This window comes from Culicoides brevitarsis, chromosome 2, assembly GCF_036172545.1.
Source record: "Culicoides brevitarsis isolate CSIRO-B50_1 chromosome 2, AGI_CSIRO_Cbre_v1, whole genome shotgun sequence".
In the NCBI taxonomy this organism is placed as follows: Eukaryota; Metazoa; Arthropoda; class Insecta; order Diptera; family Ceratopogonidae; genus Culicoides; species Culicoides brevitarsis.
In genome coordinates this window covers 28791569-28817918 of record NC_087086.1, presented here as the reverse complement: position 1 = coordinate 28817918, position 26350 = coordinate 28791569, and the positions used below count along the sequence as shown (strand labels likewise).

Below are 26350 nucleotides of genomic sequence, written 5' to 3'. Positions count from 1 at the left end.
TTTTCTCTTTATTTTTAGGTCAATGGGTATCCTCTTGCCGCCAATATCACAAGTAACGAATACTCGAATCAATCTGACGCAGCACCACAGAAACCGTAGCTTGGATAGTGCGTTGCAGCGTATTCCCGAGGTGAGCAATTAAAAATTCCTCCGTTTTTAATGACATCAAAATAAAAGAAAATTTTAATTTTAGGTCGAAGTATCATCACCAAGTGCCGAATCCGAAAACACTTTATGCACAAACACCATCCTCAGTGTGTGTTCGAAGGATGTCGGCACGTCGGATGACAGCTCGGAGCCAACAACGGCATCAGCAACACCAATTGCCGCCACAATAACCACTCAATTGCCAAATAACAACACCAACAACAGTACAAAAGCGGAAAGCGAGGAAGAGGAAATGGACGAAGTTGATGCGAAAAATCACGAAATTATCGCAGGCGAACGGATGGAACGCGATCCCGTGCCGTCGACATCAGAAGCGGGCAAAATCCTCAAAGAATGTGATACGATAAAGAAACGCGAGGACTTGACCAGCTTGGGATCCGATGATTCAGGTACGGATTTTATTTTTATTGATTTAGGATCGATAAATCTAAAAATAGTGTTTGTGTGTCGTTGTTGTCGTCGAGCAGACATTGATGACAACTGCAACGTGTTTAGAAAAAAAAGGGGACATCTCGTCAGAGTAAATAAATAACAATTATAGCGCATTACGACGTACGTTCGATGATTTTTTTAAAATAGGGGGATTTTTTCGAGAGGCGTTCTCGATGTTCATTGACCTTGAATGTGATTTTGTTGGAAAATCAAGGGAACGGGAAATTCCTCATTTAAATTTTTTTTGGCGTGATGTCATTGAATTTACGTTTAATTTTGATAATTTTCAAAGTTTCTAAATTTAATTCTAATATTTTGTACCAAAAATTTTGAAATTTTGGTAAAAATGAATCAAATTGAGTTATTTTTTCTGCTAAAAATTATTTTTTTACGTTTTATCATTTTAAACTAAAAAAATTTAAATTCATAAAAAAATTTAAGTTAAAAAAATTCAATATTTTTTATTGAAAAAATTAAAAAATAATAATTTAAAAAAATTAAAAAAAAATAATTAAAAATTCTTGTAATTGAAATGAAACTTTTTTTAAAATTATTTTAACGATTTAAATATGAAAAAAAAACAAACAAAAAAATAAATTTCTTTTAAATTGAAATTTTTTTGAAAATTTCATAAATTTACTGTATAACTTAAAAATTTTGGTCAAAATTTGAAAATAATTTTTAATTTTAAATTAAATTTTTTGCCTTAATTTTTTAATTATTTTTAAATAAAATTAATTTAAATTTAAAAATAAATTGGTTAATTTATTTAATTAATTTAATTTAATTATTTTATTTTTGAATTATTTATTTTATTTATTTATTATTTTTAATTTATTTTTTTAAATCTATGTTAAAATATTTTTTCTTTTTTTAAAGTTTTCCAAAAAATAAAAAAAAATGTAAATTTATTTTTTTGTTTGAAAAAAAAAAAAATTTTTTTTTATTTTAAACAAAAGTTTAAAATTAATTTAAAGCGAATATAAAAAAATATTTTTTGGTCATGATTCATGAATCATTAGTTAAACAAACACCTCGTTAATGGGTTAATAGGTCAAAAGGCTCCTTTGACTGAGCGTTGTTTGTCTTTAATTACGATTTCATTCCATTCTCAATCAAAACAAGGATTCGTTTCAAACAATTTTCAATTTAACACACAGACATCGAACGCAAAAGGAGGGAAATGTGTGTCATCGATTTTTCGTCTGTCATCATTTCCCTGCCTTTTTCCCGTCGTCGTACACACAAAATGCGAATTATTTTGTCATCGTCAGTGAATCAAATCGCAATGTACGTACAATAATTCTGGTCGCACACCCTAAAAATGTATTTTTATGCGTTTGGCCTAGACGCCGAAAATGTCGAAAGGGCGCCGTCTTTACGAGTTTTTTGTTTGTTACTTATTCTGGGCAATTAAATGACACAAAATCAAATTTCGTGTTTGTCATAATTTTTTTTTAGCGAAAAAAAAATTGTAATTGACACTTTTTACACATGAACACTTTTAAGGTTTCAATTTAATTTAATTTTTTTTTTATTTTTTAGGAATCATTTGCTGCTCGGAAGGAGACCAACAATCCCTAAATCGCATCCGGAGGTCACGCGAAAGTCTGGATTCGGGCGAAATTGATCCGTCGGAGGAGGAATGCATCGAAATTCTCGAAACGACATCCATGGACGAGGAATATCGCGCATTGCAGTCCGACCTGTGTTTCTATCCGAGCACGAGTGACGTCAAAGATGTCGAACGAAAGGGTCCCGTACCGAAAACCATTTGCGTTCCCATCGATTTTGAAGATGCGCGACACATTTCGCCGCCCGCATCGCCAGTTTCCGATGTCGAACAGACGAGCAGTACCGCGACAAATGTCTCGACCACGAGTAAACAATCCAGTTCGTGCGCTTCCAGCTCGAGCCAAGACACGATCGTGAAGGCGCCCGAAAGCGGCAAAAACGAAGTGATGTTCCGAAACTTTTTTGGCGTCACGAAAAACGCAATTTTCCGTACGGCGCAAAGTTTCCGCGAGAGTCACGGCGACAAAAAACGGAAAACCGGCGAAGGGGAAAGTGGTGGCGTCAAAAGTCCCGTCGAAATTTCGAAAAAGCGAGATTTCCTTCGACCGATGCGGAAAAATGCGCAACCCAGCATTCCGCCAACGACGCCGGAAAAGGAAGAAACGCCGATGGTGAAATCGAGTTCCAGCACGTCGCTGAACGGCAACAAGGAAAAACGGGTGCCGGGCATCGCGCAATGCATGGTCGTTGAGGGAGGAGATGCCAGTAAATCGTCGCTGAATGTCGATCGGGGTCACAGCAGTTTGTTGCGTTTCTTCGAGTCGCCCGTCTTCAATATCCACTTTGCCGTGCACTATTTGTTCTACTCGAAAGAGCCGGGCGTTCTGAGTTTCATCGTGAACAAAATCTTCAGTTTTCCGGATGCCGAAGTCGATCTGTACATTCCGCAATTGATCCTCATGTACATCCAGATGGACGAGCTAACGGATGTGCTGGATCCGTACCTGACGTATCGCTGTCGTCGATCGGCGGACTTTTCGCTCAAGTGCACGTGGCTCTTCGAGGCGTACAACTTCAACATTGACACCGTCTCCGGTAACTCGTTAGGCAGTAAGAAATCCCACCTCGCGCTCATCCGTGAGTTGCATTCGAAGCGCGAAAAGCGCCTTTGTCCGAAGGATGTGCAACATGCGGCGTCCCGCAAAACGCATCATCGATCGCAATCCGATGCCACGGGCATCTTGAACCACTTGGCGTTGCAGCCACAACTAAAAGTACCCATGAAAAGTACGTTGGGCGATCTCAATAGTGGCAGAGCGTTCGACAACAATTGCTCCTGCTTCGAAAGTGTACGTGGCACCGTCAACGATCTGCTGGGCCAGCAAACGGTGTGTTCGTGCGGCGCCCCAAAACTCGCTCCGCAGAAGGAATTCATGCGCGCTCTCATCGACATCGGCAAAACTCTGACGTCACTGCAGACCAAGATCGAGAAAACGAGTCGATTGCGCGTCTTGCTGAACTTGATCAACAAAAATCTTCCCGCGCGCGTTTGGCTTCCACTGTATTCCGAGATCCCGCATCACATTGTGCGCATCACGGAGGAAAAAACGGCAGTTCTCAACTCGAAAGACAAGACGCCGTACATCATCTACGTCGAAGTTGTGGAAGTGAGCGATATTTACACGTCGCCCGTCATCCCGAAACTCATGCCGACGCTGCGACACACGAAATCCGTGGAATTTCTCGAAGGCATGTGCACGCAAATGCCCGTTTCGCAGAGTAGCAGTGGCGAAGACGACATTTGGTCGCAAGACGACGATCTCATAACGGCACAATATCTGACGATTCACAAGTTGAGTGACAAGGATGCCGTTTCGCAGCACTCGCTTGACAGTATGGACTCGCGCGAAGCAAATGCCCCCACGGTATTCAACATTGGGGACGTCCGACACCGACATTGTGCCAACTTGAACAAGGAAAACGACAAAAAATCCTTCCGGCATGACACGGAAGATCCATCAGCAGCAGTTCTAAAGGTAAAAATTTAATTTTTTTTCATGAAAAAACAAGAAAATAATTTAAAAAAAAATTTTTTTTAGGAACCTTGGGACGAAAAAGAGCGCCAAATCCGAGAATCATCACCTTATGGACATCTCCAGAACTGGAAACTCTTGTCGGCGATCGTCAAATGTGGCGATGACTTGCGACAAGAATTGATGGCGACGCAATTGCTTGAGGTAAATTTTAATTTTTAAACAATTTTCGATCAAAATTTTAACTTTTTCGTTTTTGTAGATCTTCAAAATCGTTTGGGAAGAAGAAAGTGTCGATTTGTGGGTGCGTCCTTACCGAATCGTCTGTCTTTCTGGCGATAGCGGACTCATCGAGCCAATCCTGAACACCGTTTCGCTCCATCAGATCAAGAAAAATTCCAAATCCAGTCTCTTGGAATACTTTATCGATGAGTACGGAGGCGACGAAACGGAAGAATTCAAAATGGCTCAACGAAATTTCCTCCATTCGTGTGCCGCCTATTGTCTCATCTCGTATTTGTTACAAGTGAAAGATCGGTAAGTCCCCAAAAATCTCAATTTTTTTGCAGAAAATTTATTTTTTTTTTAAATATTTTTAGACACAATGGCAACATTTTGCTACATTCCGATGGACATTTAATCCATATCGATTTTGGATTCATTCTCAGTATATCACCAAAGAATTTAGGTAAATTTTAATTTTTTGTCAAAATTTGAAGCAGCTAAAATTAAATTATTTTTTTAGGTTTCGAACAGTCGCCATTCAAAATAACGCAGGAGTACGTGGATGTGCTTGGCGGTCCCGAATCGGAATTATGGCTTGAATTCCGTCATTTACTGCTAAAAGGACTCATGGCTGCCCGCAAACACATGGATCGCATCATAAATATCGTCGAAATTATGAGAAGCAGTAAGTCGACTTTCTCGTAAAATTTTTCAATTTGCTTATTTTTCGTAATTTTTTCAGGTTCTCAGCTGCCCTGCTTCAAAAATGGTTGCGCACGAACGGTTCGAGACCTGCGTAATCGCTTCCACATGAACTTGACGGAAGAGGAACTTCAGCGGAAAGTTGAACAACTGGTAGAAGACTCCTTGAATTCGTACACGACGAAGCTTTATGACGGATATCAGTACCTTACCAACGGTATCCTGTGAGAAACATTTTTGATGACCATTTAAACGTGTGAACTTGAATCGCTCGAAGCAAGGCAAGGCTACGTCGCTTTAATTCTCTTAATTCTATACGTAAAAAAAATATTTTTCGGCCTTTTTTTGTAAAAATTAGATGAAAATTGCTTGAGTGCGTGTGTGTTTTAGGACTTTTTTAAAAATTATCTCTTAAAATTAAGGGTCATGTTGATAATTTTTTCGCTATAAATTCTATTAAAGACAAAAATAATAAATATTTTGATTCTAAAATTTATTTCCCCGGAGGAAACTCCACCTTATTGTAATTGTATTAACGAAAAATTAGTTAAATTCACACGAAACATGACCGAAGCTTGTCACTAAAAGGAAAAAATAAAATAATTGTGCCATTCATTTAAAAATTTAAAGATATTTAAATAAAATGTTAGTTGTCTGGAAATGCCTTGCAATGTTGTACGCGCTGTCCTCTGAACAAAAGAAAAATTAAATGATTGAAAGAAAAAAAAAGCAAAAATTCAATGCAACAAAAAAAAATTGTAAATAATTAAAATAAATTAATGAATAGGTAAAAATAAGTAAATGTAGCATTTTTATATAAAAAAAATATTTCTTGTAATATTTTGTTGCAATAAAATTAAGATTTAAGTTAAAATTTGCTTCAAATGCTTTAAAATAAAATTTATAAGATTTTTAAGCTGATCGTTCCAATACTCATTATAATCCCCAATAAACTTGTGAATTACTCTAAAATACTACAGAATTAAATGAAATAAGCAATGATTACAAATAAAAAATTCAAATATATTAATATTAAAAATGTTTATGCTCGCATCCTTTCTTTATCATCCAATTTTTGGTAAATAAAATTTTATTAGAAATATAACATTAACACCGAAGAAGGAAGACTGATTTGTCATATTTCTTGGAAAAAATTAAGTAGTTTCCGTCTGTGAGGATAGATTAGAAAAAAAACTAGCATCGTACAAAGAAAGATTTTTCATGTTTTTAGTGGAAAATATAAAAATAATTCATAAATACTCCTAATGGACGTCGAATTTTTTACGAGAACAAGTCAGTGCATGCAGAACGAGTGAGTTACAAAAAAAAATATTAAAATTAAACAAAACAAAATCAACTTTGAATTAATTTAATTCGATAAATCAAATAATCTAATCTAATTATAAATAATTATTACCTAAATACAAATTTATACATAATAAAAGTAGAATAATAAGGCAAAAAATGTCCTCTATGGAAGAAAAAAATATATACCTACCTATTAAATAAAGATAAATAACTCTAAAAATTCATTAAAAAATTGTGTTTTTCTTCATTTTCAAGCCTTCAAGTCAAAAAGGAGACGAAAAAAAAATCGGTTCTATTAATTTTTAGATTTCAGGGAATTTCTTGTTGGAAATGTTGGAATTTTTTGTATGTTTTTGGCGAGATCTTCTAGAATTTCATCAATTGCTGCTTTGGTAGTTCGGTTTCTCATTTTTCGATCGTAGATTTTTGAGCTTTAAAAGTAGTAGATTTTTTTTTAAATTATGAACCACTCTGCTTCTGTATATGTACGGCTCGATGAGTCCGGCATCGCCAGAAAAACAAACGATTCGGTAAGGACGCACCCACAAATCGACACTTTCCTCTTTCCAAACGATTTTGAAAATCTACAAAAAGGAAACAGTTAAAATTTGATCGAAAATTGCCTAAAAATTAAAATTTACCTCAAGCAATTGCGTTGGTATCAATTCTTGTTGCAATTCATTGCTCCATTTTACGATCGCCGCCAAGAATTTCCATTTTTGACGGCTTGAAGGTGTATTCTGAAGAAAAATTTGGATTTGTCGCTATTTTCTTTCGCAAGACTTCAAAAAAAAGTAAAATAATTGTAATTTTCTTGATTTTTTATGAAAAACCTTCAATATTTACCTTTTTTCGTGTTGGATTCATATGTAGCAAATGTTGTTTTTGTGAAAATTTTATTGAAAATTATCTAAAAGTTCAACTTACCTTAAGCAATTGCGTCAACTCTTGTCGCAAAATTTAACGATCACCGACAACAGTTTCCAATTTTAGGGATGCTTTAGAGGCGACAATTTCATGAGTGCTATTTTCGTCCAAAGACTCCTGTAAAATGATTGACGATTTCTTGGTTTTTCATCTTAAAATTTACACTTTGAGCATTTGCTGGATTTTATCTCCGTGTTTGATGTTGACAAGAACTGAGTTTCTCGTTATTTTTGTCTATTTAAACATAAGCGCATTTTCAGTAAAAATTTTGAAAATAAAATCGTCAATTGAAATGCTATTGTTGCCTAAAAACTAGGTAATATTCGGCATGTAAAAAATTTACGAATGCAAAGCAGCATATATTTCGACATGCATGCAACATGCTTATTAAAAAAAAAAATAAAATTTTACAGTCTAATTTTTATTTTATTAACATTTTTGTATTATTTATTGAAAAAAAAAAAAAATAGTTAACCCCTCTTAAAAACTCAAAACTTTTTTTCAAAAATATTAAAAAAATCTACTATCGTAATGTTTTTATCCATAATTCTATCGATTTTGTCTCCTTCATTGTATTATTGTATCGGTCTTAAGTACTAAAGAAAGAAACATATTTTAATTTTGCTTTATTTAATATTTTGAATTTATTATTTTGCATGTCGACATGTAATTAAGAACGAAAAAAAAAAGTTTGTTTTTTATAATTTTAGATGTACAGACAGACAGACCAATAGACCTAGTTAGAGCTATATTTGAATGTTGATAGTTTTGATTGTAATTCTGTTTACAAATCAAGTAAAAATCAAAATTTTTGTTTATCAGTGAAATTTTGTGATACATTTATTTAAATCGAGTCAAATTCGCATCAATCATGAAGACCAGATCCCAAACAAGACTTCAGAATCGATCGTTGATCGAAAAACTCCCAGTTGAGGTAAAATAATCACTGTTTTATGATTTTCATGTGAAAATTCATGATTTTTTTTTTCAGATGTTGATTGCAATATTCGTTTATTTGGATGCATGGAGTATTCGTCGTTGCTCCGAATGCTGCAGGACTTTCTTCCATGTAACTCTGTGTCCGAAATTCCAAAAATGCTTCGAGTTAAACATGAAAGAGGTTTATCTGGCATCGCATTGTGGTATCGGAGAGACATTTACATCTGGAACCCGTACTATCCGAACATTTGATAGCATGACCTTGAACACGGTCAATTTCAAAGAACTGCCATTTGCTAAGAATTTTTTCATGCGACTCGGGCGGGAGATCAAAACGTTGCAAATTGATGAAAACTTTATGATTCCTCAATTCAAAATGAAAGATGCGCAAACCGAAAAAAGAATCCGAAAAAATATCCTCAAAAACTTTCCGAATTTACGCAAGCTGATTGTCCAAAACAACAAAACACTTTTGAACCTTCAATGTTTTCCAGCATCGCTGCTTGAAATCAGCATTTCCAGTTTTGTGTACGATGAACAAAATTTGGAAACTGATTACGTCGATGTCGTGAAAAACAAAAAAGGAGCAGATAATTTACGAAAAATGATATTCGGAAAAGTTGCAGGCGAGTCAATTTGCTTTTCGGATTTTCCATTTAAAAATCTGTTTTCAAGTGAATTTAAGAAAATATTTGATGATGGACTCAAACTTGATTGGTATACAGCGAGATGCAATAAACTTGATCACACGATTGTCGAACCAGCATGCATCACAGGGACAATGCTCAGTTCCTATTCTCGCATTCCATTCCATTTGTTAGCACAGTTTTCCAATTTGGAGTCGATTGAGTTCTTTGTTATGAACAATGAGAGGATTAGTTCGTGTATTTTTGATCATGACCAACCATTGCCAGATCTTTCTCGTATTCGAACGATTCATTTAATTGTCTACCCAACTTTAATTTGTGAGGTTTGTGCTTCAAACCTTTTCAGTTCGTTGCCAAATGTCACTCGTTTCAAACTTAGAGGAAATTTGGTTGAAAGTCAATGGCACGTAATATTGTCACACATGCCAAAATTGGAGATAATAGAAATAAAAGGCTCGATACCAGAACATTTTTTTGATTCTGCTGAGCACACGGAACATTCGCTGGAACATTTGAAGAATTTACGAAGTTTAAATATACACGATAGTGAAACATACGATGTTAATGAACTTTCCAATGAAAATCTCATGAAATTTTCGTCCTTGCCAAATTTAGAGGCTCTTCACTTAATGAAAAAGGGGGTAAGAAAATATTTTTTTTACATATTTTTCTTGATTTTTCTTGGAGTGAATTAAATTGGGCACAAAAAAAATAAAATGACCATATGAAAATTACTTTTTTGGCAAATGATAAAAATAATACTCAATAACCGGGTATTACTCAAATTACTAGAGTCGAGTAATTTTTAAGAAAAAAAATTGGAAAATACTTTGAAAAATTAACTTTTGTATGCAAAATTTTTAGTATTTAAGAATTTTAACAAAAGTTTTTGTTCAAAATGGATGCATTACGTCTTTTTTGTAAAGATTATCGGTTCTTAAAACTTCAAGTTTTTAGAAAATTTTTCTTCCAATTTTTAATAAGTTTATAAATATGTAAAAATAAAGAAATTTTTTAAAGCTTTTGTTTAAATTTTACAATTTTAAGACTTTTGAGTCTTATTTTTCAAATTTTTGAGGTCGTGGGTTTTGGAAAATTATTTTCAACAAAATATTTGAAGATTTTTTCATTGGTTTAGAAATTTCGCTTTTGAAGGTTTGAGTAAAAAAAAAATAATTTTTCTTTCATTGCTTACTATTGATTTCAATCTCAATTAGGTATGTTAATAATTTTTATCAAAAACTTTTAATTCAAAAATTTTTAATTTTAATTTACCAAATTTCCTTTTTTATGCTTCTCAATTTTTTTTTTATTCGTTTATCAAAATTCCTCCCTGTTCACCTTTTTTTTATTTTTTTTAGTTTGGCCGCTCCAAATAAAACTCAATAGTTTTGTCCAAAAATTTTGAAATAAAAATGGGGGGGCAAAAGAAATAAAAAATTTTGAAATACTTTTTTTCATACAAAATGCCAATTTTTTAAATTAATTTTTGATTTTTATTGAATATTTTTGTTGTTTTGACTTTTTTACATTGATATTTGTGTAGCGAAAATTGATTTGAATTTTTTTAATTAAAATTGAAAAAAATTAATTTTAAAAAAATAACTCAAAATTTTTTTGAAAATAAAAATCCAATAATTTTTATAAAAATTATTTTTAAAAGAAAATTTTATGTTGAAATACGATTTTTAAGACAAAAATTACTGAAAATTGAAAAATTTTCTTGAAATTTTTATGAAAAATTATGTAAATACATCAAAAATCGGTAATTTTTGATGAAATTTTTAACTTTTTTTTTTAATTTTGCCCCATCGGATTTTCGAATTTAAAATGAGGCATTGGACAAAACTATTGAGTTTCGTTTGGAGCGGCCTTTTGAAATACCAAAAGTAATTTTAATTTGGCCAAATTGATTTTTTATGTGCCAAATATAATAGAGAATGTTTTTTTTTTCTTTTTTTAAGATTTTTCAAACCGATGGGATCCTGAATTTGTTGCAAAAATGTCCCAACATCTCGATTTTCACTGCTAAGTCTCGTACATTCAACTCAAAAATGGTTCAGCAAATGATGCGTGGATGGCCGCGTTTAAACACACTTATCTTGCCAGAATCTTTGTCGCTTGATGACGAAACTTTCGAAGTAATAAAAGACCATGGGCGATTTCTGAAGTATTTAGGCATTTCTTCGTTTCAACCGTGTTTGACAATTCTGGAAAAATATTCTCTTTTTGAAAAGTTGCCATCATTAAAATTCATTTCGATGGGATTTTATCGCTCGGATGCTTGTATTTTTACGCGCTCTGAGTTTCACGAAAGAGAAGCATATCCAGAAAAAAAGGGTGAACATTATGAGAAGTTGAAGAGAAAAAAGCCATTACAAAATTCTATATCAAAAAAGAGATGTTATAACGCAGAATATAACTTGTACTCGAAATTGTTGAATATCGTGATGTCCATAAGTGATTAAGTGTTGTCAAGTCATTGCAATATTTAAATTTTTGTTATATTTTGTTTTTTTTTTCATAAAATTTTGTATGTACCTAACTTAGAATTTGTATGAAATAAAAATTGTTTGTATTGTTTTTTGAAAAATTTTTACATTTAATTATTAAATTTGACATTTAATTATAATGACCACGAACAATTTTGTCTAAAAGCAATAGAAAAAGCTGTAAGTACTTTCTTGCTATTACCTCAACAGAACATTTTCGTGCTATTTTCTTGTATGTATGTTTTTCTTTGTCTTGAATGACGTAAACGGTGTTTTACAAAGAATTCACTAAACAGACAAACACTGAATAAAAGGTTAAAACTTTTTAAAATATGATAATTTTTTTTTTGTGCTACAAATTTTCAATTAATTTATGAAAAAATTTGCTTTTATATTTTTTTGTTTGTATCTCAAAAAGGACGTCTCACTTTTGAGTTTCAAACATTTTGATGCACTCTGTGCTGTCGATTTATCATTGCATGTGGCATTTTTTGCCGTCGTCAAGGCACCGCAGCTCGCTACTGGAACGTTTTTGTTGAATTTTACAATAATTGCAGTCATGTTGTCGCATCCGGTGGCATCGCCCATCGTATTATGCGCCAAGCAAAATGCGAAAAGCTGAAAAATCAACAATTTAAGTATTTTTGAACTCGAAAAAATTTGAGTAAAAATACCTCTTCGGCATATTTTTGTCAATTTAATTTGAGGATTTTCCGCAAGTTTAGTTCGGACAAACCGCACCACGTCTTCCGAAGTCATAAAGTTCCAAATGCCGTCGCAAGCTAAGACCATAAACTCATCTTGGGGTGTCAGTGTGAGTTTTCGCACGTTGGGAAGGGCTGAAATCATTTGTTCCTCGGGCGGTAGATCTTTGTTCTAATAAAAAAAAAAATAAATTTTTTCATAAAATTAATAAATTTTCAACGAAAAAGAAAAAAACTTACTGTTTTGTATCCATGATCGCCAATAGCTCTCGATAAATTAAGTCCCCCATTTACACGACCGTCAACAGTAACTCGTCCTCCGGCTTTCTTGATGCGATCAAACTCAATTTGATCTTCTTTCTGGCTTGTGGTCCAAACTCATCTCGATCGTCTCCCCGGCACGACAAATCACGCAACGGGAGTCACCTGTGAGTGAATTGTCGTCCGAAACGTTCCAAAACGATTTTTGTGTAAAAATTTCTGTTCAATAAAAAAAAAATTAGTCTCTCGACGAAAAACGAAAAAGATTAACAATTTTTCTTTTTTCAACGCTATCGACTGTCGAGATTTTTTACCTTTTTGTGCTGGATTATTTTGTTGTTTTTGCAAGCTTGACGGCACTTCAGATTTTGCGACAAAGTAAATTTTCTATTATTGACATTTTCTACCATTTTTCGTCTATTTTTGTTTACACGGAAACCATCGATTCAACGGCCAAAGTTTTTTTGTCTCATTCACTTGATTTGAGCTTGCATTTTTTATATTTATTTAATGAAAAGCCAGCAAAGTTGATATTCTTGCGCAAATTGATCCAATACAAACAAAAAAAAACCGACGTTTGACATTCTTCTGACAGCAATGTGAGAGGAGTTTACCCGATAAAAAAGATAACGGATCTCGTCCCTTTGCGAGATATATTCGTGCGAATTAAACATCAAGCAGCATCATTTATTCAATTTTCACCATGGACCACAACAATCCACCCGCAACATCAACTCCAGCAAGTTCCAACCGCGTCGGCGGACCCGAAGGACTTGCAAATCAACCAGGTAAGATTAGTTTAAGTGAAAAAAATAGGATTTAAAAAAATATTTTTAAGTGTGTTCCGCAATGCATCAGCTTTTTTGTCAATAAGAGCTGTAAATCTGTACGAAATGATTTTGCATTCAACACAAAAATTTGAATGAGCGTTAATATTTTAGATATTTTATTAGATGTATGGGGTGGACAAAAAGTTGTCAGAAATCAATGGATCATATTTTTACCGCATTTCGAAGAAAAAAAATTATAAAAAAAAATATTTTAAAAAGATGCTTTTTTATTTGGGGCCCTAAAAAGTTGAAAATAAATGAAAGTTTTTCAAAAATTAAGCAAAAGAAAAAAACAATTTTACTTCAATTACTTTTCACTTACATTTGAAGTTATTCTCACTTATTTTGGCCTCGCATGCTTTTTTCTTTTGCTTAAATTTTGAAAAACTTTCATTTATTTTCAACTTTTTAGGGCCCCAAATAAAAAAGCATCTTTTTAAAATATTTTTTTTATAATTTTTTATTTTATACTTTTTAGTTATTACAAAAGATGTAATTTTTCCTTAAAATTTTATGAGGTTTTAAAAAATTTTCGAAGATTTTATGAAGTTTCTCGAACATTCTTTGAAGTTTCTAGAACATTCTATGAAGTTTCGAGAACATTCTATGAAGTTTCGAGAACATTCTATGAAGTTTCTAGAACATTCGATGACTTTCTAGAACATTCTATGAACTTTCTCGAACATTTTATGAAGACCCAATGCACATTCTAAAACCTTGCCCCAGTGCACATTTAAAGTCTTGAAGCCAATACACATTTTGAACTTATCCGACCAATACCTAATGCGATAAAGAGTTATAGCGCCATCTATATTCTCAGTATGTAACTAAGAGCGTGACACGATGACAAACAGAAAACATTGAAATTTAAATAAAAAAGCATATAAAAATTGTAGAAAGAATTTTTTTGTAAGATATTAACGCACAAACAAATTTTGAAAGAATTTCATGGATTAGGAGTTTATCGAATGTCTTTTTTCTTGTTTTAGCTATCCGTCCTAGTAACCTCCCGCCACCCCCACCTAACATGTCACCGGACGTAGCCTGGTTGGCTCTCTATCTCGATCAAGTTTGGCAAAAACTAGTCGGGATAGAAAATCGGCTGACTACTGCTGAACTGGCAATCCAGCAGGTTGGTCAGGACCCGTTTCACGGAATGTCACCGATTGTGGCCGAACCGGTGCTGGGAGCGGAGCACTCGGATGCCCAATCAATTCCTGTCTTAGACAATCAGGTCTTAGACAATCAGGTCTTAGACAATCCAGGTAGCCAGCCAGAAGATCAACGCCCTCAGACGCCTTCTCCATCAGAAGCCGAAGGTCATCCGATCGTCGGTTTTCCGATCGACGTCAACACGTTCGGAGAACTCAATATTCATCTGAGGGATTGTGACGATTGCTGCGGTGACTTCAAAAATTTTTTGCTCGAAGAAGTTGAGCCAAAGCCGGAGGTCACAGAAACCATCAAAACTGTTGCCGAAGGTCTGTTTGACGACGATTTGCGTCAAGAACTTTGTTGGGCATCGTCGCGTCGAGTTGGCAGGAACGTTTCTTTGAAAAGAACGAAGGCCTTCACGATCATCAGAGAAGTCTTCGAGAGATGGTATCCTGGCGAGGACATTCCGAAAAAATGGCAGACGTACGTCAACAATCATCGAGCAAGACCCTAGGAGATGGATAATGGTTTGATAATGGAACAGCAGTTCCTGCCTAAATCCGCCATAGGATTCAAGCCTATGCCAGTCCCAAGCCTGGATAAAGGATGAGGGGGCATTAAAACTTTGAAATAAAAATAAAAAATTTCTTTCTAAATGCATTTTTTTATTTTAATTTAATAAGACCGTTCTAATTTTTTTCCGATGTTTTTGTATGAGTCTGAAGTTTTCACCTGTGAAAAAAATTTCGATTTTGCACTTAAGAAACCATGCTCAATAATGCCCAAAAAAACGCCTAATGCCTTTTAAGGCTATTTAAGCCCCTAAATCACTGAAAATAAGTTCCAAAGCAATAAATAGATTAGGTTACTTGTTAGAAGTCGATTTTTCGAGTTTTCTTTAACTTTGCGACAGAAAAATTTCACGAATTCTCAGGGTTTTCATCTGAAATCTTTACAGACATGCTTAATAGCATATCAGACCCATAGAAAGATTCAAAATTTTGACCGTTGAAAAGTCATTTTTTTCGATTTTTTGGAATTTTTTAAATTTCTAGAGAGATATTAAAAGTAGATGTAAATATTTTATAAAAGAGAATATTTTTATTAAATTGGTATAATATTCAATATTTTTAAAGACGATAAAGTCATGGAATTTTGTTAAATTTAAAATATTTTTGAGATTTTTCAGCATAACAAAATTAAATTTCTATTATTTATCATCAATAAAAATAAATTATTGTTTTTAAGAAATCGACTGATTCGCCTTTAAATATTAAGTAGATTTTGAAAAAAATGAAAAATTTTTGCAAAGTTATTTTTCGAGAATATTTTTTGAAATATTTGATGCCAATCGTTAAATTATTTCGCTCATAAATCACGTATTCGTTGTGCTAGACACCTCGTTGTAGGCTCATAATTTTCGTAATTTGTTCTACTTATCTCTAAGCATACACTCGACACCCTTACGTGATGCATTCATCCCAAAAATGGGGATAAACCATCAAAAATAGTCGAAAAATCAAGCAAAACTTTCGATTGGTGCATGAAAAAATTATATTTTTCTCCATAATATTTTTTTCTGCACTGAAAATGACCAATAATGACAAATATTAACTAAAACAGACGAAAAAACTTATTTGGACATTTTTTAAAATTTTTTTGAATGTTTTTGAACTACAAAAATTTGTGCCATACTTGCCTAAATAATATTACTTAAAATATTTTATAAAAAAGAAAAAAAATATGATTGAAGAATGATTGTAATAAATAAATGAAAAGAGATAGATTTGACAAAAATGGCTTTGACACAGTTTTTGATTTAGTTTTTTTATTTAGTTTTGCACTTGATTTAGTTTTCAAAACAAAACTATGTCAAAGAAAAAAATTTTTTTCAGTTTCAATTTTTTGGCAGTTTTAAGTTATAAAATGATTAAAAATGATAAATTAGAGCCTTCTGACAGATTTTCATCCATTGGGAGCAAGATTTGACAAAAATGGCTTTGACACAGTTTTTGACACAGTTTTTTTTATTTAGTTTTGCTCTTGATTTAGTTTTCAAAACAAAACTATGTCAAAGAAAAAAATTTTTTTCAGTTTCAATTTTTTGGCAGTTTTAAGTTATAAAATGATTAAAAATGATAAATTAGAGCCTTCTGACAGATTTTCATCCATTGGGAGCAAGATTTGACAAAAATGGTTTTTGACACAGTTTTTTTATTTAGTTTTGCTCTTGATTTAGTTTTCAAAACAAAACTATGTCAAAGAAAAAAATTTTTTTCAGTTTCAATTTTTTGGCAGTTTTAAGTTATAAAATGATTAAAAATGATAAATTAGAGCCTTCTGACAGATTTTCATCCATTGGGAGCAAGATTTGACAAAAATGGCTTTGACACAGTTTTTGACACAGTTTTTTTATTTAGTTTTGCTCTTGATTTAGTTTTTCTGACAGATTTTCATCCATTGGGAGCAAGATTTGACAAAAATGGCTTTGACACAGTTTTTTTATTTAGTTTTGCTCTTGATTTAGTTTTCAAAACAAAACTATGTCAAAGAAAAAAATTTTTTTCAGTTTCAATTTTTTGGCAGTTTTAAGTTATAAAATGATTAAAAATGATAAATTAGAGCCTTCTGACAGATTTTCATCCATTGGGAGCAAGATTTGACAAAAATGGCTTTGACACAGTTTTTGACACAGTTTTTTTATTTAGTTTTGCTCTTGATTTAGTTTTCAAAACAAAACTATGTCAAAGAAAAAAATTTTTTTCAGTTTCAATTTTTTGGCAGTTTTAAGTTATAAAATGATTAAAAATGATAAATTAGAGCCTTCTGACAGATTTTCATCCATTGGGAGCAAGATTTGACAAAAATGGCTTTGACACAGTTTTTGACACAGTTTTTTTTATTTAGTTTTGCTCTTGATTTAGTTTTCAAAACAAAACTATGTCAAAGAAAAAAATTTTTTTCAGTTTCAATTTTTTGGCAGTTTTAAGTTATAAAATGATTAAAAATGATAAATTAGAGCCTTCTGACAGATTTTCATCCATTGGGAGCAAGATTTGACAAAAATGGCTTTGACACAGTTTTTGACACAGTTTTTTTTATTTAGTTTTGCTCTTGATTTAGTTTTCAAAACAAAACTATGTCAAAGAAAAAAATTTTTTTCAGTTTCAATTTTTTGGCAGTTTTAAGTTATAAAATGATTAAAAATGATAAATTAGAGCCTTCTGACAGATTTTCATCCATTGGGAGCAAGATTTGACAAAAATGTTTTTGACACAGTTTTTTTGCTCTTGATTTAGTTTTCAAAACAAAACTATGTCAAAGAAAAAATTTTTTTTCAGTTTCAATTTTTTGGCAGTTTTAAGTTATAAAATGATTAAAAATGATAAATTAGAGCCTTCTGACAGATTTTCATCCATTGGGAGCAAGATTTGACAAAAATGGCTTTGACACAGTTTTTGACACAGTTTTTTTATTTAGTTTTGCTCTTGATTTAGTTTTCAAAACAAAACTATGTCAAAGAAAAAAATTTTTTTCAGTTTCAATTTTTTGGCAGTTTTAAGTTATAAAATGATTAAAAATGATAAATTAGAGCCTTCTGACAGATTTTCATCCATTGGGAGCAAGATTTGACAAAAATGGCTTTGACACAGTTTTTGACACAGTTTTTTTATTTAGTTTTGCTCTTGATTTAGTTTTCAAAACAAAACTATGTCAAAGAAAAAAATTTTTTTCAGTTTCAATTTTTTGGCAGTTTTAAGTTATAAAATGATTAAAAATGATAAATTAGAGCCTTCTGACAGATTTTCATCCATTGGGAGCAAGATTTGACAAAAATGGCTTTGACACAGTTTTTGACACAGTTTTTTTATTTAGTTTTGCTCTTGATTTAGTTTTCAAAACAAAACTATGTCAAAGAAAAAAATTTTTTTCAGTTTCAATTTTTTGGCAGTTTTAAGTTATAAAATGATTAAAAATGATAAATTAGAGCCTTCTGACAGATTTTCATCCATTGGGAGCAAGATTTGACAAAAATGGCTTTGACACAGTTTTTGACACAGTTTTTTTATTTAGTTTTGCTCTTGATTTAGTTTTCAAAACAAAACTATGTCAAAGAAAAAAATTTTTTTCAGTTTCAATTTTTTGGCAGTTTTAAGTTATAAAATGATTAAAAATGATAAATTAGAGCCTTCTGACAGATTTTCATCCATTGGGAGCAAGATTTGACAAAAATGGCTTTGACACAGTTTTTGACACAGTTTTTTTATTTAGTTTTGCTCTTGATTTAGTTTTCAAAACAAAACTATGTCAAAGAAAAAAATTTTTTTCAGTTTCAATTTTTTGGCAGTTTTAAGTTATAAAATGATTAAAAATGATAAATTAGAGCCTTCTGACAGATTTTCATCCATTGGGAGCAAGATTTGACAAAAATGGCTTTGACACAGTTTTTGACACAGTTTTTTTATTTAGTTTTGCTCTTGATTTAGTTTTCAAAACAAAACTATGTCAAAGAAAAAAATTTTTTTCAGTTTCAATTTTTTGGCAGTTTTAAGTTATAAAATGATTAAAAATGATAAATTAGAGCCTTCTGACAGATTTTCATCCATTGGGAGCAAGATTTGACAAAAATGGCTTTGACACAGTTTTTGACACAGTTTTTTTATTTAGTTTTGCTCTTGATTTAGTTTTCAAAACAAAACTATGTCAAAGAAAAAAATTTTTTTCAGTTTCAATTTTTTGGCAGTTTTAAGTTATAAAATGATTAAAAATGATAAATTAGAGCCTTCTGACAGATTTTCATCCATTGGGAGCAAGATTTGACAAAAATGGCTTTGACACAGTTTTTGACACAGTTTTTTTATTTAGTTTTGCTCTTGATTTAGTTTTCAAAACAAAACTATGTCAAAGAAAAAAATTTTTTTCAGTTTCAATTTTTTGGCAGTTTTAAGTTATAAAATGATTAAAAATGATAAATTAGAGCCTTCTGACAGATTTTCATCCATTGGGAGCAAGATTTGACAAAAATGGCTTCTGACAGATTTTCATCCATTGGGAGCAAGATTTGACAAAAATTTTGACACAGTTTTTTTATTTAGTTTTGCTCTTGATTTAGTTTTCAAAACAAAACTATGTCAAAGAAAAAAATTTTTTTCAGTTTCAATTTTTTGGCAGTTTTAAGTTATAAAATGATTAAAAATGATAAATTAGAGCCTTCTGACAGATTTTCATCCATTGGGAGCAAGATTTGACAAAAATGGCTTTGACACAGTTTTTGACACAGTTTTTTTATTTAGTTTTGCTCTTGATTTAGTTTTCAAAACAAAACTATGTCAAAGAAAAAAATTTTTTTCAGTTTCAATTTTTTGGCAGTTTTAAGTTATAAAATGATTAAAAATGATAAATTAGAGCCTTCTGACAGATTTTCATCCATTGGGAGCAAGATTTGACAAAAATGGCTTTGACACAGTTTTTGACACAGTTTTTTTATTTAGTTTTGCTCTTGATTTAGTTTTCAAAACAAAACTATGTCAAAGAAAAAAATTTTTTTCAGTTTCATTTTTTTCAGTTTCAATTTTTTGGCAGTTTTAAGTTATAAAATGATTAAAAATGATAAATTAGAGCCTTCTGACAGATTTTCATCCATTGGGAGCAAGATTTGACAAAAATGGCTTTGACACAGTTTTTGACACAGTTTTTTTATTTAGTTTTGCTCTTGATTTAGTTTTCAAAACAAAACTATGTCAAAGAAAAAAATTTTTTTCAGTTTCAATTTTTTGGCAGTTTTAAGTTATAAAATGATTAAAAATGATAAATTAGAGCCTTCTGACAGATTTTCATCCATTGGGAGCAAGATTTGACAAAAATGGCTTTGACACAGTTTTTTTGCTCTTGATTTAGTTTTTAAGACAAAACTATGTCAAAGTAAAAATTTTTTTTCAGTTTCAATTTTTTGGCAGTTTTAAGTTATAAAATGATTAAAAATGATAAATTAGAGCCTTCTGACAGATTTTCATCCATTGGGAGCAAGATTTGACAAAAATGGCTTTGACACAGTTTTTGACACAGTTTTTTTATTTAGTTTTGCTCTTGATTTAGTTTTCAAAACAAAACTATGTCAAAGAAAAAAATTTTTTTCAGTTTCAATTTTTTGGCAGTTTTAAGTTATAAAATGATTAAAAATGATAAATTAGAGCCTTCTGACAGATTTTCATCCATTGGGAGCAAGATTTGACAAAAATGGCTTTGACACAGTTTTTGACACAGTTTTTTTATTTAGTTTTGCTCTTGATTTAGTTTTCAAAACAAAACTATGTCAAAGAAAAAAATTTTTTTCAGTTTCAATTTTTTGGCAGTTTTAAGTTATAAAATGATTAAAAATGATAAATTAGAGCCTTCTGACAGATTTTCATCCATTGGGAGCAAGATTTGACAAAAATGGCTTTGACACAGTTTTTGACACAGTTTTTTTATTTAGTTTTGCTCTTGATTTAGTTTTCAAAACAAAACTATGTCAAAGAAAAAAATTTTTTTCAGTTTCAATTTTTTGGCAGTTTTAAGTTATAAAATGATTAAAAATGATAAATTTATGTCAAAGAAAAAATTTTTTTTCAGTTTCAATTTTTTGGCAGTTTTAAGTTATAAAATGATTAAAAATGATAAATTAGAGCCTTCTGACAGATTTTCATCCATTGGGAGCAAGATTTGACAAAAATGGCTTTGACACAGTTTTTTTATTTAGTTTTGCTCTTGATTTAGTTTTCAAAACAAAACTATGTCAAAGAAAAAAATTTTTTTTCAGTTTCAATTTTTTGGCAGTTTTAAGTTATAAAATGATTAAAAATGATAAATTAGAGCCTTCTGACAGATTTTCATCCATTGGGAGCAAGATTTGACAAAAATGGCTTTGACACAGTTTTTGACACAGTTTTTTTATTTAGTTTTGCTCTTGATTTAGTTTTCAAAACAAAACTATGTCAAAGAAAAAAATTTTTTTCAGTTTCAATTTTTTGGCAGTTTTAAGTTATAAAATGATTAAAAATGATAAATTAGAGCCTTCTGACAGATTTTCATCCATTGGGAGCAAGATTTGACAAAAATGGCTTTGACACAGTTTTTGACACAGTTTTTTTATTTAGTTTTGCTCTTGATTTAGTTTTCAAAACAAAACTATGTCAAAGAAAAAAATTTTTTTCAGTTTCAATTTTTTGGCAGTTTTAAGTTATAAAATGATTAAAAATGATAAATTAGAGCCTTCTGACAGATTTTCATCCATTGGGAGCAAGATTTGACAAAAATGGCTTTGACACAGTTTTTGACACAGTTTTTTTATTTAGTTTTGCTCTTGATTTAGTTTTCAAAACAAAACTATGTCAAAGAAAAAAATTTTTTTCAGTTTCAATTTTTTGGCAGTTTTAAGTTATAAAATGATTAAAAATGATAAATTAGAGCCTTCTGACAGATTTTCATCCATTGGGAGCAAGATTTGACAAAAATGGCTTTGACACAGTTTTTGACACAGTTTTTTTTATTTAGTTTTGCTCTTGATTTAGTTTTCAAAACAAAACTATGTCAAAGAAAAAATTTTTTTCAGTTTCAATTTTTTGGCAGTTTTAAGTTATAAAATGATTAAAAATGATAAATAAGAGCCTTCTGACAGATTTTCATCCATTGGAGCAAGATTTGACAAAAATGGCTTTGACACAGTTTTTGACACAGTTTTTTTATTTAGTTTTGCTCTTGATTTAGTTTTCAAAACAAAACTATGTCAAAGAAAAAAATTTTTTTCAGTTTCAATTTTTTGGCAGTTTTAAGTTATAAAATGATTAAAAATGATAAATTAGAGCCTTCTGACAGATTTTCATCCATTGGGAGCAAGATTTGACAAAAATGGCTTTGACACAGTTTTTGACACAGTTTTTTTGCTCTTGATTTAGTTTTCAAAACAAAACTATGCCAAAGAAAAAAATTTTTTTCAGTTTCAATTTTTTGGCAGTTTTAAGTTATAAAATGATTAAAAATGATAAATTAGAGCCTTCTGACAGATTTTCATCCATTGGGAGCAAGATTTGACAAAAATGGCTTTGACACAGTTTTTGACACAGTTTTTTTATTTAGTTTTGCTCTTGATTTAGTTTTCAAAACAAAACTATGTCAAAGAAAAAAATTTTTTTCAGTTTCAATTTTTTGGCAGTTTTAAGTTATAAAATGATTAAAAATGATAAATTAGAGCCTTCTGACAGATTTTCATCCATTGGGAGCAAGATTTGACAAAAATGGCTTTGACACAGTTTTTGACACAGTTTTTTTATTTAGTTTTGCTCTTGATTTAGTTTTCAAAACAAAACTATGTCAAAGAAAAAAATTTTTTTCAGTTTCAATTTTTTGGCAGTTTTAAGTTATAAAATGATTAAAAATGATAAATTAGAGCCTTCTGACAGATTTTCATCCATTGGGAGCAAGATTTGACAAAAATGGCTTTGACACAGTTTTTGACACAGTTTTTTTATTTAGTTTTGCTCTTGATTTAGTTTTCAAAACAAAACTATGTCAAAGAAAAAAATTTTTTTTCAGTTTCAATTTTTTGGCAGTTTTAAGTTATAAAATGATTAAAAATGATAAATTAGAGCCTTCTGACAGATTTTCATCCATTGGGAGCAAGATTTGACAAAAATGGCTTTGACACAGTTTTTGACACAGTTTTTTTATTTAGTTTTGCTCTTGATTTAGTTTTCAAAACAAAACTATGTCAAAGAAAAAAATTTTTTTCAGTTTCAATTTTTTGGCAGTTTTAAGTTATAAAATGATTAAAAATGATAAATTAGAGCCTTCTGACAGATTTTCATCCATTGGGAGCAAGATTTGACAAAAATGGCTTTGACACAGTTTTTGACACAGTTTTTTTATTTAGTTTTGCTCTTGATTTAGTTTTCAAAACAAAACTATGTCAAAGAAAAAAATTTTTTTCAGTTTCAATTTTTTGGCAGTTTTAAGTTATAAAATGATTAAAAATGATAAATTAGAGCCTTCTGACAGATTTTCATCCATTGGGAGCAAGATTTGACAAAAATGGCTTTGACACAGTTTTTGACACAGTTTTTTTATTTAGTTTTGCTCTTGATTTAGTTTTCAAAACAAAACTATGTCAAAGAAAAAAATTTTTTTCAGTTTCAATTTTTTGGCAGTTTTAAGTTATAAAATGATTAAAAATGATAAATTAGAGCCTTCTGACAGATTTTCATCCATTGGGAGCAAGATTTGACAAAAATGGCTTTGACACAGTTTTTGACACAGTTTTTTTATTTAGTTTTGCTCTTGATTTAGTTTTCAAAACAAAACTATGTCAAAGAAAAAAATTTTTTTCAGTTTCAATTTTTTGGCAGTTTTAAGTTATAAAATGATTAAAAATGATAAATTAGAGCCTTCTTTGACACAGTTTTTTTATTTAGTTTTGCTCTTGATTTAGTTTTCAAAACAAAACTATGTCAAAGAAAAAAATTTTTTTCAGTTTCAATTTTTTGGCAGTTTTAAGTTATAAAATGATTAAAAATGATAAATTAGAGCCTTCTGACAGATTTTCATCCATTGGGAGCAAGATTTGACAAAAATGGCTTTGACACAGTTTTTTTATTTAGTTTTGCTCTTGATTTAGTTTTCAAAACAAAACTATGTCAAAGAAAAAAATTTTTTTCAGTTTCAATTTTTTGGCAGTTTTAAGTTATAAAATGATTAAAAATGATAAATTAGAGCCTTCTGACAGATTTTCATCCATTGGGAGCAAGATTTGACAAAAATGGCTTTGACACAGTTTTTGACACAGTTTTTTTATTTAGTTTTGCTCTTGATTTAGTTTTCAAAACAAAACTATGTCAAAGAAAAAAATTTTTTTCAGTTTCAATTTTTTGGCAGTTTTAAGTTATAAAATGATTAAAAATGATAAATTAGAGCCTTCTGACAGATTTTCATCCATTGGGAGCAAGATTTGACAAAAATGGCTTTGACACAGTTTTTGACACAGTTTTTTTATTTAGTTTTGCTCTTGATTTAGTTTTCAAAACAAAACTATGTCAAAGAAAAAAATTTTTTTTCAGTTTCAATTTTTTGGCAGTTTTAAGTTATAAAATGATTAAAAATGATAAATTAGAGCCTTCTGACAGATTTTCATCCATTGGGAGCAAGATTTGACAAAAATGGCTTTGACACAGTTTTTGACACAGTTTTTTTATTTAGTTTTGCTCTTGATTTAGTTTTCAAAACAAAACTATGTCAAAGAAAAAAATTTTTTTCAGTTTCAATTTTTTGGCAGTTTTAAGTTATAAAATGATTAAAAATGATAAATTAGAGCCTTCTGACAGATTTTCATCCATTGGGAGCAAGATTTGACAAAAATGGCTTTGACACAGTTTTTGACACAGTTTTTTTATTTAGTTTTGCTCTTGATTTAGTTTTCAAAACAAAACTATGTCAAAGAAAAAAATTTTTTTCAGTTTCAATTTTTTGGCAGTTTTAAGTTATAAAATGATTAAAAATGATAAATTAGAGCCTTCTGACAGATTTTCATCCATTGGGAGCAAGATTTGACAAAAATGGCTTTGACACAGTTTTTGACACAGTTTTTTTATTTAGTTTTGCTCAGTTTTTTTATTTAGTTTTGCTCTTGATTTAGTTTTCAAAACAAAACTATGTCAAATAAAAAAATTTTTTTTCAGTTTCAATTTTTTGGCAGTTTTAAGTTATAAAATGATTAAAAATGATAAATTAGAGCCTTCTGACAGATTTTCATCCATTGGGAGCAAGATTTGACAAAAATGGCTTTGACACAGTTTTTTTATTTAGTTTTGCTCTTGATTTAGTTTTCAAAACAAAACTATGTCAAAGAAAAAAATTTTTTTCAGTTTCAATTTTTTGGCAGTTTTAAGTTATAAAATGATTAAAAATGATAAATTAGAGCCTTCTGACAGATTTTCATCCATTGGGAGCAAGATTTGACAAAAATGGCTTTGACACATGGCTTTGACACAGTTTTTTTATTTAGTTTTGCTCTTGATTTAGTTTTCAAAACAAAACTATGTCAAAGAAAAAAATTTTTTTCAGTTTCAATTTTTTGGCAGTTTTAAGTTATAAAATGATTAAAAATGATAAATTAGAGCCTTCTGACAGATTTTCATCCATTGGGAGCAAGATTTGACAAAAATGGCTTTGACACAGTTTTTGACACAGTTTTTTTATTTAGTTTTGCTCTTGATTTAGTTTTCAAAACAAAACTATGTCAAAGAAAAAAATTTTTTTCAGTTTCAATTTTTTGGCAGTTTTAAGTTATAAAATGATTAAAAATGATAAATTAGAGCCTTCTGACAGATTTTCATCCATTGGGAGCAAGATTTGACAAAAATGGCTTTGACACAGTTTTTGATTTAGTTTTGCTCTTGATTTAGTTTTCAAAACAAAACTATGTCAAAGAAAAAAATTTTTTTCAGTTTCAATTTTTTGGCAGTTTTAAGTTATAAAATGATTAAAAATGATAAATTAGAGCCTTCTGACAGATTTTCATCCATTGGGAGCAAGATTTGACAAAAATGGCTTTTTCAGCTTTTAGTTTTGCTCTTGATTTAGTTATAAAATGATTAAAAATGACAACTATTCAAGATTTGACAAAAATGGCTTTGACACAGTTTTTGACACAAAAATGTCAAAGAAAAAAATTTTTTTCAGTTTCAATTTTTTGGCAGTTTTAAGTTATAAAATGATTAAAAATGATAAATTAGAGCCTTCTGACAGATTTTCATCCATTGGGAGCAAGATTTGACAAAAATGGTTTTGACACAGTTTTTTTGCTCTTGATTTAGTTTTCAAAACAAAACTATGTCAAAGAAAAAATTTTTTTTCAGTTTCAATTTTTTGGCAGTTTTAAGTTTTGACAGTTTTTTTATTTAGTTTTGCTCTTGATTTAGTTTTCAAAACAAAACTATGTCAAAGAAAAAAATAAAAATTTTTTTCAGTTTCAATTTTTTGCAA

General features: G+C 30.5%; 3 protein-coding genes and 2 long non-coding RNA genes across 5 annotated transcripts in view; 3 read left to right on the top strand and 2 right to left on the bottom strand.

Moving 5' to 3' along the window:
- Positions 1–6568, top strand: part of LOC134832644 (phosphatidylinositol 4-kinase beta) — a 30778-nt gene extending 24210 nt beyond the window's left edge. Inside the window, exons 3-10 of the mRNA XM_063846739.1 lie at positions 19–130; positions 194–557; positions 2146–4151; positions 4215–4352; positions 4411–4685; positions 4748–4836; positions 4894–5058; positions 5116–6568. Of these exons, the coding sequence (XP_063702809.1) occupies positions 19–130; positions 194–557; positions 2146–4151; positions 4215–4352; positions 4411–4685; positions 4748–4836; positions 4894–5058; positions 5116–5303 (3337 nt within the window). The 3' untranslated portion in view covers positions 5304–6568. The remainder of the gene's footprint in view (positions 1–18; positions 131–193; positions 558–2145; positions 4152–4214; positions 4353–4410; positions 4686–4747; positions 4837–4893; positions 5059–5115) is intronic.
- Positions 1–26350, top strand: part of LOC134832646 (LIM and SH3 domain protein Lasp) — a 214399-nt gene that overhangs the window by 16024 nt on the left and 172025 nt on the right. The gene's annotated exons all lie outside the window — the stretch shown is intronic.
- LOC134832299 (uncharacterized) lies at positions 6786–7449 on the bottom strand. Its single transcript, XR_010162058.1, has 3 exons — positions 7230–7449; positions 7025–7165; positions 6786–6967 (listed from the first exon to the last, which is right to left on the bottom strand). It is a non-coding gene; the product is annotated as an uncharacterized LOC134832299 (long non-coding RNA).
- On the top strand, positions 8094–11479 carry LOC134829906 (uncharacterized). The gene is made up of 3 exons (XM_063843201.1): positions 8094–8244; positions 8302–9537; positions 10861–11479. The coding sequence occupies exons 1-3, from the start codon at positions 8182–8184 to the stop codon at positions 11362–11364; spliced, it is 1803 nt and encodes a 600-aa protein (XP_063699271.1). The 5' UTR covers positions 8094–8181; the 3' UTR covers positions 11365–11479.
- LOC134829907 (uncharacterized) lies at positions 11443–12937 on the bottom strand. The gene is made up of 4 exons (XR_010161941.1): positions 12668–12937; positions 12333–12572; positions 12063–12264; positions 11443–12006 (listed from the first exon to the last, which is right to left on the bottom strand). It is a non-coding gene; the product is annotated as an uncharacterized LOC134829907 (long non-coding RNA).

Bases quoted from the DNA above. Each gene is read 5' to 3' on its own strand.
- LOC134829906 (XM_063843201.1), top strand. From the start codon at position 8,182: ATGAAGACCAGATCCCAAACAAGACTTCAGAATCGATCGTTGATCGAA. The intron at 8,245-8,301 runs GTAAAATAATCA...TTTTTTTTTCAG, and splicing joins TCGAAAAACTCCCAGTTGAG to ATGTTGATTGCAATATTCGT. The intron at 9,538-10,860 runs GTAAGAAAATAT...TCTTTTTTTAAG, and splicing joins TTCACTTAATGAAAAAGGGG to ATTTTTCAAACCGATGGGAT.